Source organism: Mya arenaria, chromosome 5 (assembly GCF_026914265.1).
Source record: "Mya arenaria isolate MELC-2E11 chromosome 5, ASM2691426v1".
Lineage (NCBI taxonomy): Eukaryota > Metazoa > Mollusca > Bivalvia > Myida > Myidae > Mya > Mya arenaria.
This window is the reverse complement of record NC_069126.1, coordinates 14,049,220-14,068,958: the sequence shown is the minus strand read 5'-3', so window position 1 is coordinate 14,068,958 and position 19,739 is coordinate 14,049,220. Positions and strand designations below refer to the sequence as shown.

At 34.6% G+C, this 19,739-nt stretch overlaps 2 protein-coding genes across 3 annotated transcripts in view; both read right to left on the bottom strand.

The window, feature by feature from the left end:
• Positions 1 to 7,843: 7,843 nt before the first annotated feature.
• Positions 7,844 to 9,188, bottom strand: LOC128235463 (uncharacterized). The gene is made up of 4 exons (XM_052950283.1): positions 9,109 to 9,188; positions 8,791 to 8,837; positions 8,267 to 8,373; positions 7,844 to 7,999 (listed from the first exon to the last, which is right to left on the bottom strand). Exons 1-4 carry the CDS (start codon positions 9,186 to 9,188, stop codon positions 7,844 to 7,846), a joined length of 390 nt encoding a protein of 129 aa, XP_052806243.1.
• Positions 9,189 to 15,121: 5,933 nt separating this feature from the next.
• LOC128234437 (collagen alpha-1(XIV) chain-like) overlaps positions 15,122 to 19,739 on the bottom strand; it is a 28,577-nt gene continuing 23,959 nt past the window's right edge. The window contains exons 1-6 of one of the 2 annotated variants that reach the window (XM_052948684.1): positions 19,550 to 19,623; positions 18,400 to 18,471; positions 17,694 to 17,988; positions 17,024 to 17,184; positions 16,425 to 16,698; positions 15,122 to 15,435 (exon numbers count right to left, since the gene is read on the bottom strand). In XM_052948684.1, coding sequence (XP_052804644.1) covers positions 15,314 to 15,435; positions 16,425 to 16,698; positions 17,024 to 17,184; positions 17,694 to 17,988; positions 18,400 to 18,471; positions 19,550 to 19,597 — 972 coding nt within the window. In that variant the 5' untranslated portion in view covers positions 19,598 to 19,623 and the 3' untranslated portion in view covers positions 15,122 to 15,313. Of the gene's footprint in view, positions 15,436 to 16,424; positions 16,699 to 17,023; positions 17,185 to 17,693; positions 17,989 to 18,399; positions 18,472 to 19,549; positions 19,624 to 19,739 lie in introns of those variants that run through there. The other variant, XM_052948685.1, reaches the window with a different exon arrangement.

The window sequence follows — 19,739 nt, the reverse complement described above, 5'->3', positions numbered from 1 at the left end:
CCTGTTTTAACAATCTAGCAATTATTAATTTACAAAATTAATCCACGCCCGAACATACTCTTGCGAATTTATCTAATTGCGAAATGAAGACACCATAAGGCGGGGGCATTGGAACATCGCAATCTAAAGACGGATATTTCTTAATTTTAAAGTTAAAATTATTCCGCTTTCCTTAAAGTTTGATGGTCAATAAGTCATCTGTTGTTCCAAGTTGAATATCTAAAAACAAAGCATTTTGATCGGACGTGTTTGATTTATTATTTTTTTGTGTTACACCGCTATTAGAACAATAACCACACTGTTAAAATAAAGGTGTTGAAATGGCCCCAATTAAATATCTTGATAAACGATTAATTATAGACTTTAACAAAAAGACACGGAATATAATATGTAAAAGAAGTAAGTTTATCAGAGATGATTTGATATTTTAGTACTTTATCAACTAGCGTTTCCCCTATATACAGCTCTACATGATTATGGCTAAATCTAAAATCATCCAAAACTGAAATTTTCTATCGCAACTTATCATAAAAGGACGGGTCAACTCATGACTTAACATTGACCCTCATAAATTCTGTATTTCTTATCTGCCTAAATCTTACACTGCGTCCAGTAGCTAAATAAGTGCTAAACTAGCGTATCTTGACGCTACTATTGCACTGAGAGGAGAAATCGATAGAGACCGTCGTTACCCTGATAAGTTGGCAATGTTTAATTCTGAAGGGTATATTAATTTGACACTTTTCGTAAATGAGGGATTGTCCATACTTAAAATATCATCAATGTAACTAAAAATGTTGTTAAATTTTTAAAAAAGAGCAATATCTCCCGACTCACGGATGTTGAGCTTGTTTTCACTCTCATAATGATATAAAATAGGTCCGCAAGTAAAGGTTATAATCAGCATCCATAGAAATATTTTCTGTCAAAATATTATTTAGAATTCAACGTCACTTACTTTTTTGCTTACATCGGCTGTGACCCGTGGTGACCCATGTGAGAACCCCTTTGAAGTACAATAAAAAACATGCGAATGTAATACAACTAAATTTCAATATATAGTTCGGTAAGGTTTTCAACAAGGCATAATAAAGCTCTGAGTTTAACTTAAAGTGTTTGTTGCTAATATTTGCGATTTCAAACACATTTTTATCAAAGGCAATATAAAATTGTCGGAACATTTATTGTCATTCGTCACCTTTTGTAAACACACCTTGCAAACAAGACCAGCTTTATAACAACAAATACCACTACAATCACTCTTACAACCACTACTTCCTTCTATTTCATGATATTAATTCTGCATATAAATTAATTTTCGCATATAATTTTGTCTTTATCGTAAATTTTACCGTTATTAAAGTTTATTAATAAGAAAGCACCATGTTTGTGCAACTAATTGGATCACGTTTGGCCAATCGTAACAAATCGGCCATCTCTGGCAAGCATCGGGATTGGCCACGTAAATGGGTTTCATGATAAACAAAAATGTGATGAGGCCGCCGGCAATGATCACAATTATCATAACGCTTAGTACTATTGTGCCGTGAATTGTTTATTATAAACCCGTGGATTGGAGCACCAATGGGGAATTAGCTTTCACGTCCAAACCAAAATCCTTTTCACGACACCAAGTTTTTTTCACGATTTTATTATGTTGTTCTTTCCTTAACAAATACTTGATGTAATAACACAGTGTGTGTAGTCCAAAAATTAACACCAAATATATTGTACAACAGCGACAACGCTTTAGTTTGCTGGACTGTGGTAAAACCACCTCCGAGCTCAAACAAATTTCAAGAGTCCGTTTTCTATGAAGAACTACCTTTTTTTCTCCTCTAAACATTTAAAAATCTGTTACCTTATATTGTGCGGCCCGGTCATGCATTACATAAATTAAACCAATAGAAAAACAGGAAATACTTCAAAAAGAATGACAGCTAAGCTCAAACTAATTACTTCTGATTTCAAATAGTTCTCAATGAAAACAAGGTGCTAAATTAGATACAAAGAAACAATAAAACAGTTAGCTTAAGTCAATATGACTTCGAATGACGTGCACCTCCTTTGTTTGGCAATTAGCAACATCCTAAATCATTGGCGTTTGCTAACCTGTCACAAACACAGTTGCATATTTTAAATTACAGTTGTAAAAACATCTAACAAATTAATAATTTGTAAATATAGAAACTTTGAAATTATGAAACTGGTTTCAATTAACAAAAACATTTTAACCAAAGTATGGCATGACGTACAGCGTAACAGTTCACCCATTTGGTAACGTGAACAGTGTTCTACTTTTAGGACCCGTTTAATGTCATTACTTCTCCCTAAAACATGGAATGTCCTTGACGGATGAACACACATACAGCACGTTTTCAATATGGGCGCCGCAATGATAGACTGTTTTAAAGACCAATATTAATTCCGAGGTCATATCTGTTGGATAATAGCCGAAGTGTTCTGATTGTTTCCGAGCTTGCCGGAGATGTACGAGTCGATACAATATTTGCGCACAAGTGTTCGGCCTAGAGTTACACGACATCTGTTAACTACGACATTGCATTGTCATGGCCATACGGTCCAGGCCATATCCATATTTTCGTAATGTTCAGATAATGTTGCCGACGCTTGTCAAGCCGGTCAAGCTCATGGCAAAGTTCCGATTAAACTCGCCTTTCTGAACTAACCGAATATTAAACATTTTGGTTCAATACTACAAAATACAGATTGATGAAATACCCAGTATTCAAATTCAATTAATGTTAGAATGATATTTTTTTCCAATGGAATGGCAGTATTTTTCAAAATTGAGTGAATTGAAGTGTACCGTTATTGATTTTGTGAATCTGTAGTTTTGTGCAAGGTATCACAAAAAAATTAGTGGCTAACATTATATTTTGTCCAATGAGAAAGCAGCTTTCCAAAGTTGTCTTATATATTTCTTTAGTAAATCAGAAGTCAACCGTTATTGACTTAATTGGGGCGAAGCGGTATATATAAACAGTTGCTGGCACAGGCTGTGCGAAGTTTACAAAATATCATCTAGATCTCTAAAAAACTTTAGATTGTTAACATATACTTACACAAAAAAAAACAGTTTATGCCACTTACTTTGTGGCAGCAAATAATTTATTTGTTTAAGGCCATACTTAATACTTAATATTTAATCATTACATCAGCTCAAACACTTTGTTGCTTAAAGGGTTATTAGTATACATTTCGAAAAAATAAATAATTGTTCATAATGATTGAAAACAACTTTGCAAATAAAACTAAAAGCTGCCTTAGTTAAAGTACTTAATTAAGTTGTATACTGAAATGTATCGAACGTATTTTGTTGGCTCGTTCATAAATAGGTCACATCAAATGTATTTGATTCTGTTATTTCTTTGATAACATTTTCCCTTAAATAACCTTTCTGTTGAAAAATATCCCAAAATAGAAAGAGCAAAAGAGCAGAACTTAGTCGTCGATTTTACATCGGTTACAGAAGACTCGATCTTAGGTCCTCTTTTTAATAAACAAATACTTGTTGAAAGCAAGGTTAGTGTACACAAACAGATCTGTCGATTGTCTGGCCTCACCTAAATTTTTTGTCACGAAGGTTGTATGCAAGTTGTCCTTTAAGTTATGCCTGAATATGTTAATAAGATGTGTTAATGTACCGTCGTAACAAAATGTGTGCAACAACACAATGCCTGCAATACATTCGACCACCTGTTTTAACGCGCCTCTGGCTTATCTAACATGCGTAGGCCTAACAACGGACATTGGACGGGCGATGGATAGATGGCACCAGGTTGGAATACTAAAGGCCCCTTACTGACCACTATATAAGCTGTAACTAACTAACACGTTGTACAGTACCATCGGAACACTTTCCACTCATCTCTGTTTTGGGACTGCAAAAACTGTAAGTTTATTTGTTCATTTTTTTTTTGGAAAAGTACTTTCATTATATATTATTATATTTTCCTAAACAGGATACGTTTTTTTATTGTTTTCTGAATATTGTAAATCGCTTTTGAATATTTAATATATTTTAAGTTAAAACAATATTGATTTCGTTATGTTATTACTATTTCATCTTACAGTCTTCCTTTACAATGGCCCGCGTGTTTTGTCTGCTTATGCTAGTGATGGTCGGAATGGTCTTTGCCGACGACGAGGACTGCTCAGAACTGGGGTCAGTGTCGGCATTTACTGTTTTTCAATTCTTGATTTTCCTGTGTTTTTCTAACTGTTTTGCTGGCTTATTTTGCATTTCATTTCGTGGTTCTGAAACATTTCAAAACTGAAACTAGTTAAATGAGTTTGTATGTCTGGAATTTAGCTGGGTTCGTAAGCTGAAGATGAACTTATTACTTGCATTTTTTATAATAAAAGAGGAACACAATACAAACATATTTCACTTAAGTTCAACAAATTAACCATTTATGTATTTTACACTGGTAAAACGTTATATTGTCAAAATGTGCATTTTAAACTAAATTGAGTTTTTATTGACTGATCAAAACTGTGATGCTTTCTTACAGGGATTGCGACTGTGGCAATGTCTGCCAGGACGGAACATGTACTCCAGGTGAATACACATATTATACTAACACTTAAGAATATAGATAATTCAACCAACGGAAGGTTCTTGTATTAGCAGTATTCTGTAATATATGAAAAAAAAAACAATTTCCGTGTGACTGAGACTTTTCTTTGATATGAATGGTACACCGTATGGCAAGTAAAACATTGTTGAACTTAATAACATGTATCTGCTTGTCGCTATTTCGAAAATATCACTGTGTGGAGATTGATTTGAGTTTGGGGACATCCCCTCTAATGTTATTAATACCAATGAACAGTACGTGTCAGCCCTCCTATGATTTTAAAGGCAACACTTTTAAATTACATTTCCTCCACAGGGTGTCAGGTTTACGACGTATTTGTCAAGGCGGGCACGGAGCGCACAGTGTACGGTCGCCGCTGTCAATGCGGTGCTGACCAGGACGCTGAAGGAAGAGCCGTTATGGTATGTGGTAATTGCTGTTATTATGTGACCTAGCAAGTTTCTCAAATATATGGAGCAAGCCACGAAAAGGGTACTCATAAGGCGCGTTATATTGCAACATGGGTAATTATAAGCGTGCTTGAACAAAAAGTTACTCATCTAGCTGTTAGTTTTATTTGTTTTTTCTTTGATATTATTGCAATAATTGCATGTTTATTATTTAAATTAAGTTGCATATTTTCCATGTGGGAATGTTTGCCTTTTTAACTAATTATTTATCTTTTTCACTCAGTGCGCTGAGGGCGAGAGTTTTGAGGGCAACCCCACAGGCTTCCAGATGTACGTCGCCAACCCTAAATGCTCGGACGATGAGACTACTGCTGCCCCGACTGAAGCTGTAGCAGCTGAAGCCGCCACCGAGGCCGCCACTGAGGCTCCCATTGTCTAAGCCAGGCTTCGTTTTGTTCACTCGATTTGTATTGCAATGTAAAACCTATCTATATATATTTAACACAGATACATCAGAATAAAGCATTCATAACAAAAACATAATTGTTTTTATTGTATTATAATTTTGTATTTTAAACAATTGATGTTCGAACATTTACCACTTTGCCTGAGGTTGATAATTCAAGATACTTTGCGGAGGACAAAACAGTATGACTCATTGTATGGTCACATTCAAGAAAGTATGACACACAAACGATTGGCAAAAAATGAAGATGGCAAAAATCTTTTTCCTTTTGATAATTACAAAAAAAACACTAAATCATTGTAAAAAATCCTTTATTTAGAATAAACGTATCCGTGTGTTTATGACGTTGTAACATTATTTGCCATTTTAATTGAGGAAAAGAAAGTGAAATCAAAACATCACTTTACTTGAGTTCTTATTGACAATCATCATCATTACAAACAACTGAAGATCGGTAACTGTTAAAAAAACCATACATTACAGATGCACACAGTGCAATGTTTAAAATGGAATGCTACTGTATAATACTGTGACAGCGTTGTGACTCAATGTATTTGCAACTATTTTCCACTATTTTTCATTAATATTATGAGCAATGAAATAAATATTTGAAGGCAAGCATCTTATAATGATTTGCAAGCTTTGAATGAAAATTATTTTTTATGTTCCAACATTATGTTAACGTTTTTCGAACTTTGCGTTAAAAAAACATTCAGCGATTTCTTCTGTTTTTTTTTTCGTTTTCCTTAAACGATAATAGCGTTGTCATAACGTTGTGACAGCGTTAACCTGGTCGTTTTGATAGACACAGTATAATGTATAACCGTGTTTGATTAATTCACGTTGCGCAAGTTACTTTAACACTTTATGTCATATGATATTGGGCAGTTGCCTTATTCCGGACTATTTTAAGGTTTCTTTTTAAAATCAGCAAACAAGCATTTTCAAAATAAATGGTGCACATGTTGTTCATTGATAAATTGCTGATATATTTATTCAATATCATAGGCTTATTACCTCGCTTTTCCCTAAATTGATAAAAGTTTGCTTTTATTTGATTTTCTTTATAAAAAAACAATTGTGAGTAAGTTTATTTATCTAGTTTGAACGTTTATTTTGTAGATACTATACATAAACTAATAGTCAAGCATCTAAATTCAACAATATCGAATTATAAAAGTGTTGAATTATCAATATTGCTCGATCTTTGTGACAACGCTCTAGCAAAGTTATGCCATAACTTTTACACAACGTTACGAATGTGGAGATTTCCATAACGTTGTGACAACGTTACTTTCGCAACCTCTATACAACGTTGTTTCAACGTTATATTGCTTGGTTCCCTCAACATTGTTGTAGCATTGTAAGAAGGTTGTGTATTTGTAGCCAAAATGATATCGCGACTAATGCAAAAACGCCTCTTTTTACCATTTCCTTCGTCATTGGTAAACGAAATTTCCCCAAAACTCGTTTCAAATAATTAATGCTGGAATGATCATATTTTTTTTCAAAAGACCAAAACCTAATTCATAACTTGTAATTATTCACATAAGACTTTAAGGAATAATAGTTGAGTATGTGGATAAATGGTATACTCAATAAAGACTTTAAAAATACTATAATTACCTGCGTAAATACATGTAACACATTCAATTAAATATCTCATTTTCATGCATTAGCTCTAGTTCTCTCGAGTCTTATCCAGCAAACACATAACGTTGTGGCAGCGTTGTATTAACGTTGTCTTAACCTTGTTGCACACCGTTGTCACGTGGTTATGAATGATGAGGTTTGTCACGACCCTATTTTGACAACCAATACACAAACTTCATACAACGGTACCACAACGTTGAGATGACCATTTATTATAACGTTGTAAAGCAAAAGTAACGTAGTCACAACCTTGCGAAAACCTCCACATTCGTAACGTTATGACAAAGCTCCTACAATGTTGTCACAAAGATCAAGCCATGTTGGTGATTTTACGCTTTTGTAAATCGAAATTGTCGAATTGTGATATGATTCTATTATTTTATATATGTTATATACAATATAAACATTGTAACAAGCAAAATTACCATAGTAATTCTATCATGTGACCGTCGTAGATAGGTGACGTTGATATATATACTATTTTGTCCTCCGCAAGGTATAGTGTACAGTAGGTTGTACTTTCGGAATTATCAAGCTCTAAAAAAATGGCAAAAGTACGAGCATTAGATGATTAAAAATCAAAATACAAAATTATATGCAATAAAACAATTATGTTTTTGTTGTAAATGCTTTATTCAGATATAAATTTGTTAAACATATAGAGAATTTCTAATTGCAATATAAATTGAGTGATCAAAGTGAAGCTTGGCTTAGATAATGGGAGCCTCAGGGGTGGCCTCGGTTGCAGCTTCAGCTACTACAGCTTCAGTCGGGGCAGCCGTAGGCTCATCGTCCGAGCATTTAGGGTTGGCGACGTACATCTGGAAGCCTGTGGGGTTTCCCTCAAAACTCTCGCCCTCAGCGCACTAAAGGAAAATGATAAATAATTAGTTCAAAATGCACACAATCCTAACAGGCAAATTCGACAAGTTAAATAATAAACTTGCAATTATGGCATGGATGTCAAGGGAAGAATAAACAAAATTAACTGCTATTAAAGTTACTGTTCAAGCACGTTATAAAAGTACTCGTGTTGCAATATGACACGCCTTAAGAGCACACTTTTTTTGGCATGTTCCATGTATTTACAAAAAAACTTGCTAGGGCACTTATGAACCGCAATGACGTCATACCATAATGGCTCTTCCTTTAGTGTCTTGGTCAGCACCACACTGACAGCGGCGACCGTACACCGTGCGCTCCGTGCCCGCCTTGACAAAAACGTCGTATACCTGACAGCCTGTGGAAAATATGGAATATGCAATTGTTGCCATTAAAATCATCGGAGGTCGGACATGTAATATACATATATCGGTATTTATCACATTAGAGAGGAAAGTCACCATACTCAAATCAACCTCCGTGCATTAATATTTTCGAAAAAGCGACGACCAGATAAACAAGTTGGTGCTTTACTCGCCCTGTGGAGTACCATTAATATCAAAGAAAAGTCACGATCACGCGGAAGGCTGCTGTTTGCCTTTAATGATGTGCATCAAAATGTTTTCTTTTTCAGAAACTTATTAAATAGTGTTATGCTGATTTAGCCATATCAAGCGTTGACAATGTAAATTTTAATATAGCATACTTCTAATACAATGGTCCTTGTTGGTGGAGTTTATAAATTATTAAGTGTTATAATAGTATGTGTATTTACCTGGAGTACATTGTCCATCCTTGCAGACATTGCCACAATCGCAATCCCTGCAAGAAAGCATCACAGTTTGGAACAGTTAACTAAAACTCAATTAAGTTTAAAATGCTCATGTTGACGATATAATGTTTTACCAGTGTAATCAATCTAATTAAATAATTCTTTAACATATTTCTTATGTGAAATCTATTATTATTGTCCTCTTAATTATAAAGAACGCAAGTAAAAAGTTTTGAAATATTTCAGATATAAGAAATGTAAAAAAGCCAGCTTAAAAAAAAATCACGAAATAAAAAAAACACTATTGAGGCCGACACTGACCCAAGTTCAGAGCAGTCCTCGTCGTCGGCAAAGACCATTCCGACCATCACGAGCATAAGTAGACAAAACACGCGGGCCATTGTAAAAGTAAACTGTATAAGAAAATAAATAAAACATTAAATAATTACGATAACGAAAACAATAAAAAATGAACGTACATTCAAGAGCGATTTACAATATTCAGAAAAGAAAAAAGTCCTCGTTTGGAAAACAATTGGAATACTGATGTACTGCTTTATTTTTCCCCCAAAAACGTACGTAAATAAAAATAAACTTACAGTTTGTTGGAGTTCGGAAACAGAGATGAGCGGAATATTTTCTAAAGGTATTGTACAATTAATTGGTCGGTTAGAGCTTATGTAGTGGTCAGTAAGCGGCCTTTGGCTTTCCAACCTGGTGCCTTCCATCCTCCGCCAGTCTACTTCCCGTTGTTAGGCCCACGCGTTTTAGATAAGCCAGAGGCGCGATTACACAGGTGTTCGAATGTATTGGAGGCTTTGCGGTGATGCACACACATGGTGTTGACGGTACATTTACATTATTGAATCATTCAGGCATAACTAAAAGGATAACTTGCAAATACCCTTCGTGCTGTTATTTCAGTGAGGCCAGACAATTTTTCCATAAGATGTAGAACAAGAAGTAGACAAATAACACAACCAGTGAATATTAATATGACTATTAAAGGCACTCAAGCGCACAGGCTTATATGAACCTAATAACATACAAATCATTGTGATACACTTGTTCTGTACATTCGATAACATCACCAGTTTTAAAGTTAAAAGAACATTAAACAAAACATAAGGCGACACATAATAAATACGATTTGAAAAGTTTAACTTCAAAGGGAATTCCCAGTTATATTCTATTTAAAAAATGGAAGTCTTGCTTTTATTAAAAAAATGCGCCTGGTTGCTTTTAAGTCATTTTCAATTATTGACGGCTTGTTATCACAAGATTTTATTTCATCGAACATTCGTAAAAACAATTGGTTGAAACGTTAAACACACAAAGTTTATCATTCTCGAACTCGCTACAATATACATTGGGTGGTTTGTTCAGATCTTTGTTAAAGTTAACACCGTTGTTAACTTCATCGTTGTTGACCTAGAAATATATTGCTTACAGTTATGATTTTCAGTAATTCTATACATATTTGTGACATCTGTTTAAGCTGTACTAATTATGTAAATATATGAGCACATTATAAAAAAGTTCACCTCTTAAAGGTAACAACGATGTTATTAATCACGTTGCTGGGTTAATAAAGCTAGGGACAATCGGTCAAATGTTTATCACTGAATATTATGAACAATTATTATCGTGACTCAAATTCAAGCAGACAAACAAATAAGACGATAATTAACATCAAAGCAATGCCTCGTTTGTATATAACTTAGGAGGTTACCGCCATTTGAATGCTCTGAGCTGGACAAAGAACCAACACAAATTCGTTCAATTGACAGATTTCTTTCCGGGCACTAACCTTGCATCAATTATTATTTGTTTATTAAAAGGAGGACATACGTTCGAGTCTTCTATAACGAACGTAACATCGTGTAAAACGTTTTGGTCTTTCTGTGGTGGGATATTATTCAACGGAATGGATACCTTACATAAAATGCTAACAAAGAAGTAAAAGTATCAAATACATTTGATGTGACCTACTTATAAATGAGATTAATTAAGTTCGATAACTTTTATTTAAGAAGGAGTCACTTTCACCAATGCAAATGTTTGCAAAGTCAAATATTTTTTCAATCATTATAAAGAATTATTAGTCAAACTATTTTATTGTTCGATATGTATATTCGTTTTTACAAAGCACCATAGATTCAAAGGGTTATCGTAGAATGTGCTAAAAATTGTAAGTATGCATTTAAATCAACCTTTTGCTGCGACCGCATAACCATTTACTTTAGTTAGTATATACTAACATATTTTAAGTTTTTGGAGGTGTAAATGCTTTTTTGTAAACAACCAACAGCCAGGGCCAGCAACAGTTTTTATACTGCTTCACTTGAATAAAATCAATAACATCTGATTTCATAAAGCAATATATTCAACTCTTGAGATATGTTGCCTTCCATTGGACAAAAAATATAATTTTTACCACTACATTTTGTGTGGGGCCTTATCTAAAACAGCTTAACATGCTTATAATCAATAACGGCTCACTGCGTATTTACTAAAAATATGTACAGCGGATTTGAAGAAAACTGCCATTGCATTGAACATAATTTAATTTTAACATGAATTTGAATGCTGGGGTTTTTATCAATCTATGATTGTAGTATTGAATCAAAATGTGCAATATTGGGTTAGGTCCGGATGGTCAGATTAATCAGAACTTTGCAACAGTCTTGACAGGCTTGACAAGCGTCGGCAACATCATGTTTCCATTCCGAAAGAAACTAATATTACCTGGACCGTATGCCTATGACAGTGTTAGGCAATAATTAACAGCTGTCGTTTAAATCTAAATCAATCACTGATGCGCACAAATCTTTACGATTCGGGCATCTCCGGCATACTCGGAAACAATCAGAACACCTCGGCCATTATCAAACAGATATTACCAAGGAAATAATACGGGTCTTTAAAAAGTCCATCATTGTGGCGCTCATATTGAAAACGTGTTGTATGTGTGTTCAACCGTTTAATGTTATATGCAGAAGTAGTGACATTATACAGGTCTTAGAAGTTCATTTTCAAGTTTCTGCAGATAAAAAGAACCGTATCCATGCAACACAATTTACATCGATATCAACAATGGTGTTGCATGGGTACGGTTATTTTTCGAGATCGACTGAGAACTGCTATAGTTCCAAGATCACAAAGTTAACGAACTTGCCGTATTGCTCCGAGATAAACAAAAAAACATTTATGAACATGCCGTATTGTAACGATATCGAAAAGTTAACGAATAAAACATTGTCGTAGATATAGAGCAGCCCTCCTAGATGGTAGCGGTAGGCGATTTTCTTTTATGATTTTCGATGAAATATGGGGTTTTATCAGTAAAATAACAACAGTGAAAATATCATTTTGATATTTTCACTGCAAAATAAGAAGTGAAAATATCAACTTTCAGAACTACTTTTAAAATATTTTGTAGTTACTTCCCCTTGATCAAAACAGAACACTTCACGTTGAACCAGAAAATTTTGGCATTTTTTTTTTGAAATTGTAAAGAAATGTTTTATAAGTTAAAATAAATATATATTTGGAAGTTAACAACTTATCGTTTATTACCGGTTATCCCGTTTTTCAAACGGTATCTTGATCTTGAAGCTGCATGTTCGAACATTTGCTTTCATACCAATCAAATTACAGTCGAAAACAACTGTTCAACCATAAATAGAAGTTTATATCATCGTTGAAATGTATCTTGAACTGTTTGTCGTTGTAATAAGTAATATGAGCTTCCCGGAAAATTCACACTACAATTTACAGATAAATTGATATATTTTACCCCACCCACGCTTCAAAATTTGTCAACAAACTAGCGTGGCATTGACTCTTTACCTGGAAAACAAACCTGTTTTCAAGCGAAACAGACTGGTAACTGACAGTAAGATGACTGAATATTCGTGTATCATGAAACAGAGTCTAAAACTAAGAACAATGTTTAAAATTCAATGATTATCCGCATTTGTTTTCCTAACACATTTGACCTTCCAAATTTTCATTCATTAAATGGGAGCGTAGTAATTTGGTTCTGTATTCATGTCCCGTTTAAAATAAAAGTGTTTTCGTTATTTTTTGGAAAATATGTGCACTTATAAAACTCCATTGATTACTGTTCATAAAAGCTTTGCACTAAAAAGCAAATACTGAACTATAAGAATGATTATCAGAGAACTTTTCTCAACAAACCGGAAATAGGAAAGTGCACAGCTATACTTTTGCGTGAGGGGCGCCCCATGGGTAGCGGCGTAAATAACACCCTTTTCAAAAAAGGGGTAATTAAGAAATTAATTTAAATTCTATAAAACTCGGAAAATAAGCATAAAAGAAACAGAAAATCTGTTTATTTCAGTGTAAGATCGTATTTTATTTCACTCGTGATCATAGAAAAACTATATTTTTAAAATATGTTTTTTCTATGACACTTGTGATATAAAATACGATCTAACACTAAAATAAACAAATATCCTCTATTTCTTTCATAATTTATTCTCACTTAAAATATATTAATAATACAGAGTTTAAAAAAGTCTGACCGCCGTGTTTTGTTTCATTTAAAACAACTATTTGGAGAAAGTATATGAGCTTATGCTATGTTTGTGACAGAACACATATCAAAAAAATTAAAGCACTTATATGGTGAAATTATATAAGATGCTATAATATGTTATGTGACAAAGATATTATTACTCCAAACTAAAAACTGCGTCGTCTTATGCAACTCGACATATTTAGTAGAGAAAGCATAATAATAGTATACCATTTGTTTTTACAAAATAGTGGCTACTGACCGTTCCATAGAGAGTGCATCCTGCCCCCTATACGTATAACGCTGCACATACAATTGTTAAGGGCTCACGTAGGCATTCTGCACATACTATTGGTTTCAAGCGTCACCCCATGTACCCTTTACTCTGCACATACCATTGGTAGATCCATTAAACGCTTAACGTTGCAAAAAATGGTAAGGGCGTCAACCACTGTACTCTTAACGATGCACATACAATTGATAAGGCCGTCACTCCCTGTACGCATAACTCTGCACATACAATTGGTAAGGGTGTCACCCCCTGTACGCCTCACTCTGCAAATGCAATTGGTAAGAGCGTCACCCTTGTACGCTTAAATCTGCACATACAGTTGGTTAGTGCGACACCCTCCTGTACGCATAACTCTCTACATACAATTGTTAGGGCGGCATCCTCCAGTACCTTAAATATGCACATACAATTTTACCCCCCCCCCACACACACATACACACACACACACACACCTCCTCCCCTGTTCGCATGCAATAGGTAAGGTTGTGACCGCCTGTACGCATAACTCTGCATACAATCAACATCATGTCTATCATTTAACTCTGAACAATATAACTTAATGCTAAAGTGATCGCTCTATATTACTATAGGGTTTCTATGGTATAACATATTTGCCTTTGCAATAGGGTTAATATTTACTTTACCCCAATCGCTTGGTATTTTGCCAGACTCCTAATACACAATAGTATATGTTAAAGTACAATGCTTGTGTTCTTTCTAAAGGGAAACCATCTAATCAACTGACCTTATTTTTACCAGCTTTATTCAAAGCGCGTTCTATTACCGATATGGATACATTATTATTAAAATCTGACAACAACACTTCGCTTTCTCTATACGATACAATTACCATCACCATCATCATCATTTATACGCTTTTCAAAACTATTTTTCCAAATGGTATTCTTTTATAAGGATTTGTATTAACACAGCAATCACTATCAATAATGTCCATGGGGATGACATTATTTTAAGTCGAGTGAATGCCGATCTATTTTGGTCATGTTCAACAGATGACAATAATGTCCCCTATAGTTTATACCAATATCTTTGTCTGTATGCTGTACAGCTATACTAAATGTTTTCGACAGGAATTATACTGTGTCTAAGTTTGTTTCTTTACATTTGGTTGTAAACATTTTAGCAACCTTTTTCAGTTAAACACATCATCATTCCAAAAAATAGACAATTTTTCACACAACCATTGTTTCCCCATCTTACGCTTCCGGTTCAAAAATGAACTGCTATAAGCAGCAGTCTTATGTGGAATATTTTCCAGCATTTTCGACATAATAGTGTGTCATAGTAATAGGTTAGCACCATCTATACACTTTTGAGTACAAAGACCTTGCTCCATGTCATTTACATACTGAAAAACTGACCTACAGCATCATCATCATGTAAAAAGTTTTCAGGAACTTTATCATTCAAATATCTATTCTGTTCCGAGTCCACTGAATAGTATGGATGCTGGCGCTTGGTGAGAATCAAAACACATATCTGATGCACCAAATTTTTCCTTGATACCAGCAAGCTACTCAAATTGACGTAAATGCCAATGAAATAGAAGCAAGATATGCCTAAAAACATTCGACCTTGATATCATAGAGTGATATTTTGTTTGATAACAAGTCTTTCAACATTGAGGAATATTAAGTTTATTGTTTTACAATTTGAAGCAATGTTGATCATCAACCACTGCAAATCAGCTGATGAATCTGATATTGTAACGACGAAAGGAGATGGAAATCGTGCACAGTGAAAACGTGGTGTTGGTCTGTAGCGATCGTCTGCAACTCGTGCATATCAGGTCCTGAAAATTAAACATGCACTCGGATAGTTTGATACGGTAAATATTTAATATGTTGGATTTCCAGAACTTATTTAATACAGTCTGCTTACATTGGAATTCTACTTAAAGTGACACTCTTATTCAAAATCAATACATACACATGTAAAATAAACATACATTTTGAGTGATACACCCTCAACTACTTACTAAATAATGCATTCATGGAAAATATTAATTACTATTAACAATATTATAACTGTGTATTTAATAGCTGAAAACGCAAAAATATTAAATGATTGGTGAATGCTTAAAGATCTACTGCGATTTTCTATGGTCTCATAAGGTAGAAATACCGTGTTTTCTGCACCTTTCTTTTAAATTAAACTCGGTATCCTTCATAAGAACCATTGTTTTCGACATTTATTTATCCTATTTGGTTTATAAAAACAATTGTATTAATTGTGGTAAAAATGTTTTGGTACTAAGAGTGTTTCTTTAAACTTATAATGTAGCATGGCTATACATACAAACATATCCTGCTCAACTTAGTGTCCTAATGATTAACGTTGTATAAATTATGACTTGTTTTAAGGTTTTTATACTATATATGTATCGCAAAGCAACTGTTAGCTCAAATATCTATATTAAACACAACGCTTAAAATAAAACTGCAAATAGCAATAAAAATGATACATGCAGGGGCGGATCCAGGAATCAACGTTAGAGGGGGCGTAGCTTAGGGGCGCAACCTTTTGACATGCACCCCTCCCTCTGAACCGAAAGTGTATGGCATAAACTGTTTGCATATGGATTTGGGGTTAAGCAATCAAGAAAAATTAACAATTTGTAGTTGGAAATGATGCATTATGGGCGTATTTTATTATTTTTTATCTCCTAAATTGACATAAAAAGTAAACTTTGACGATTTTAGAGGGGGCGCGCGCCGGATGCGCCCCCCTCTAAATCCGCTAGTGACATGAGTCTATGAACTGATACTTGTGATAACGTACCTGTACCAACAAAGACGGTGATGACATCATGACTAATTATGTGTAGAGCATTGGCCTGTTTTACCGTTTCGCTTGGCATATTGGACTTTCCATCTGTCAAAACAATGACGACGTTATTTGCATGCGTTCTGTCGCCGTGTTCGGGAGTAAATAGTTGTGTACTGGCACTATGTAAAGCGAGATCAGTGCGTGTACCACCGGAATGATAGGACACGCTTGCCAGAGCATTTGTAGTTTCCTGTTTTGATGTCAGCTGGTTGAAGTACCAGTTTATCTGTATATACGAGCGTATATATAAAAACATATGTAGATATACATGTAAACACAACTGGTCACATTAATACTTAACTTTACAAGTTTCACTTTCAAGTGCGTTTGTATGTCTAAATGAAATTCAAACACAATATGGAACTGAGTTCAGGTACGCCTAACTAAAGTAAGTGGGTAAAGTTACAATTACATATCAATCTCTTTATAACAATCAAAAGGCGAGGTTATATCCAGCAAAACTACATTTACGAGTATCACTGAATAAATAAACGCAACGTTTCACAACATTATGTACAATGAGTGTGCTTTAAATAATAGCGTGTGTTTACATTTGGGGTCGTACTGAAGGTCATCAATGATGTTAACGTGCCCATTGGTCCAATAGGCAAGCCCGCAACGACGCCTTTTATAAATCCTAAGGCTGTATTGAAATTTGCAGATCCAACGCTTCCAGAAGAATCCACCAGAAAAGCAACGTCTCGGTTACAGTCTATGGATATAATATTTCAATACTAGTTTGTCGTCTACATTAGGTTCAAGCATAAAATGGCATGGTTTAATATTCCATAAAACATGGAAGTACAAGCCTAGCCCAATAGCCTAACTATTTATTATCCTGTTTAAGGGCACAATGACTAGGCTTATCAAAAGCGAAATGAGTGATACGCAACGCCACATAATCAATCAAATAAAATGGTAAGTTGGGGGCGTTCAACCTGACACCTATCACGCTAACCTTTTATGAATGCGGAAGGAAACATGAAAGACTATTCGAAGCAAGCTTAAAGCAATAGAATATCAAACGGAAAAAAATATATACAATTATAATCAGTTTACATATTAAGTCTTATATTTTAAAGAAACATTGATAAACAATTATATGAACATTTATAAGCAAGAGGCCAAAATGCAGGGGATACACATTATCCGAGATAGCTGCAAAAAGCCACAATATGAGGCTGCTTATAAAGTGAATTTTGAATAAAAGCTGGATATTACTTGAATATATTGAAGTGGTTGGAATGTGCCCCATTGTAGAATGTATTGATATCGGAGCAGGCCTCTTGGTTGTTCTTGGGGTTGGTGCTAGAGTTGGGTTCTCCGTCGTCGTTGTAGTTGTGGTCGTCATGGAAATGGGCATATTACAGAGATCTGTGTAACAACAGTCGATTGAGACGCTCCGGTCTTGTCTGGCATGAATTTCCAAGCCGTTTTCTGTTTCCTCGTCAAACATTGCTTGTCGCTTTCCAAGAAGGGCTTGTGGGCCGAACCCGAAGTTGGACCCATCGCAAATCTGTGCCAATTATATTCAGAAATTTAGTACTTAATTTGTTAGAACTGGTCTCGTCCTAGGACACGGCCTCGAGGGGTATTCTATAAGTTGTCAGCATCCGTCACAACCAGGCAACAATAGTTAGTTTTAACTAAACTTGCTGTTAGTTAATAATATAGCAAGTTATAAAATATTCACTAGTCTTTAAAAATCATTAGAGTTAAACATTAACTGTGTGATTTTATTATACATATTAATTTAAATGTTCAGTCATATTTCTAACAAAACGTGTTGGTTTTATATTTCTATCGCGAGAGAGAAACACATTCGTATACACTTTTCAATGAATATTTGTCTTTAAAGGCTTTTAAATGACTTTCCTTTCAACATGCATAACTATAGATAGTCTTTAACAAATAAGTTGATTCTTACCGATCTGTGCTCACACGTCATGATGTACTCGCTATGTCCGTCACTCGCCTTCAGTTGTTTAGTCATGCAGACCTGATTGTTTCATCATAAATTTAAACTGAATCAGTGAATACGGACACTCGCTTGCCACACAACCGAATTAGTTGAGCATAAAGTACAGAAATAATTATTCTATAGTACATGTTTTTGTTTGATAAACAAAAAAAGTAATATATTTTGGTGTTCGCACATAATTCTTGACCAATGACAATCGAGGAAATGTCTTTTTAAAGTTTGCTGTTCCCTCTAAACATTCGCGAAGTAACTATGATTGACAGCCAAGGATGCCGTTGTGTGGTGGCATTTGAAGCTTGCGTGTCATGAACCAGAATTGTAAATCGTGTGATCAGCTATCGAATCGTATTGACGACTTTTCAGTACACATTTAAAATATTAATGTGACAATATTCACATGAAATTCAGTATTTACGTTTGATCTTCTAGTGTTTTTTTTTATTATTTGCTTTCTCATATACAACGAAACAAGCACAATTTAGTACCAAAATGTTTTTGTTGATATGCATTCACATGCGAAAAGAGCATAGCATCATTATGAATGACAAAATTAACGATGTCATTACAGTAACTGTACTATGCAAACGTACCGAGGTAATGATATTAATCTAAAAAACTACAGTTTGTTGATTATTTACAAAAAACACACATAAAAAACAGCTTTCGGTGCTTTTTGCCCTATTTGTACAACCAACAATTTATTTGATTTACTATTTTGACATATTACGAGAAGCCGCGACAAATGCCACCGCACGGCACTCCCTTACTGATTTAATTAAGCTATAACGTCTGGGTGATATAACTTTCGTGCCAAATCACTTCACTGTATAGAAGGCGGATCTTGTGAGTCAAATAAGTAAGAGTTCATTTTGGCGTTCCACAGAAAATAGTGCTAGCTTTCTCGGCCTGCGGCTTCGTTCAGCTCGTTCCATTTTCACTAGATCACAAAAATGAACTCGAGCATATACATAGGGACTAAAAAAAACCATCCAAACAACGGTATGCATAATTAAGGGACTTTTTCAGGAGCGCGCGGTATTCATACTCAAAGAACGGAAGACTCGGGTAGAAATATAGTATTCGGTTTGCAAGTTACCTCTCCCAATGCGCATGTCAAAGTCGTGTTGCAATCATCCGGACTCATCACTGGGGTTGGGCACGAGAAACAATCTAGAGCTAAATACAAAATACCAAATATTACATCGAATCCAACATCCACTGATACACAGTATTACGTGTTTATATGTAAATAAGCAGATAACTGACCATTACATTGCAACTTCTTA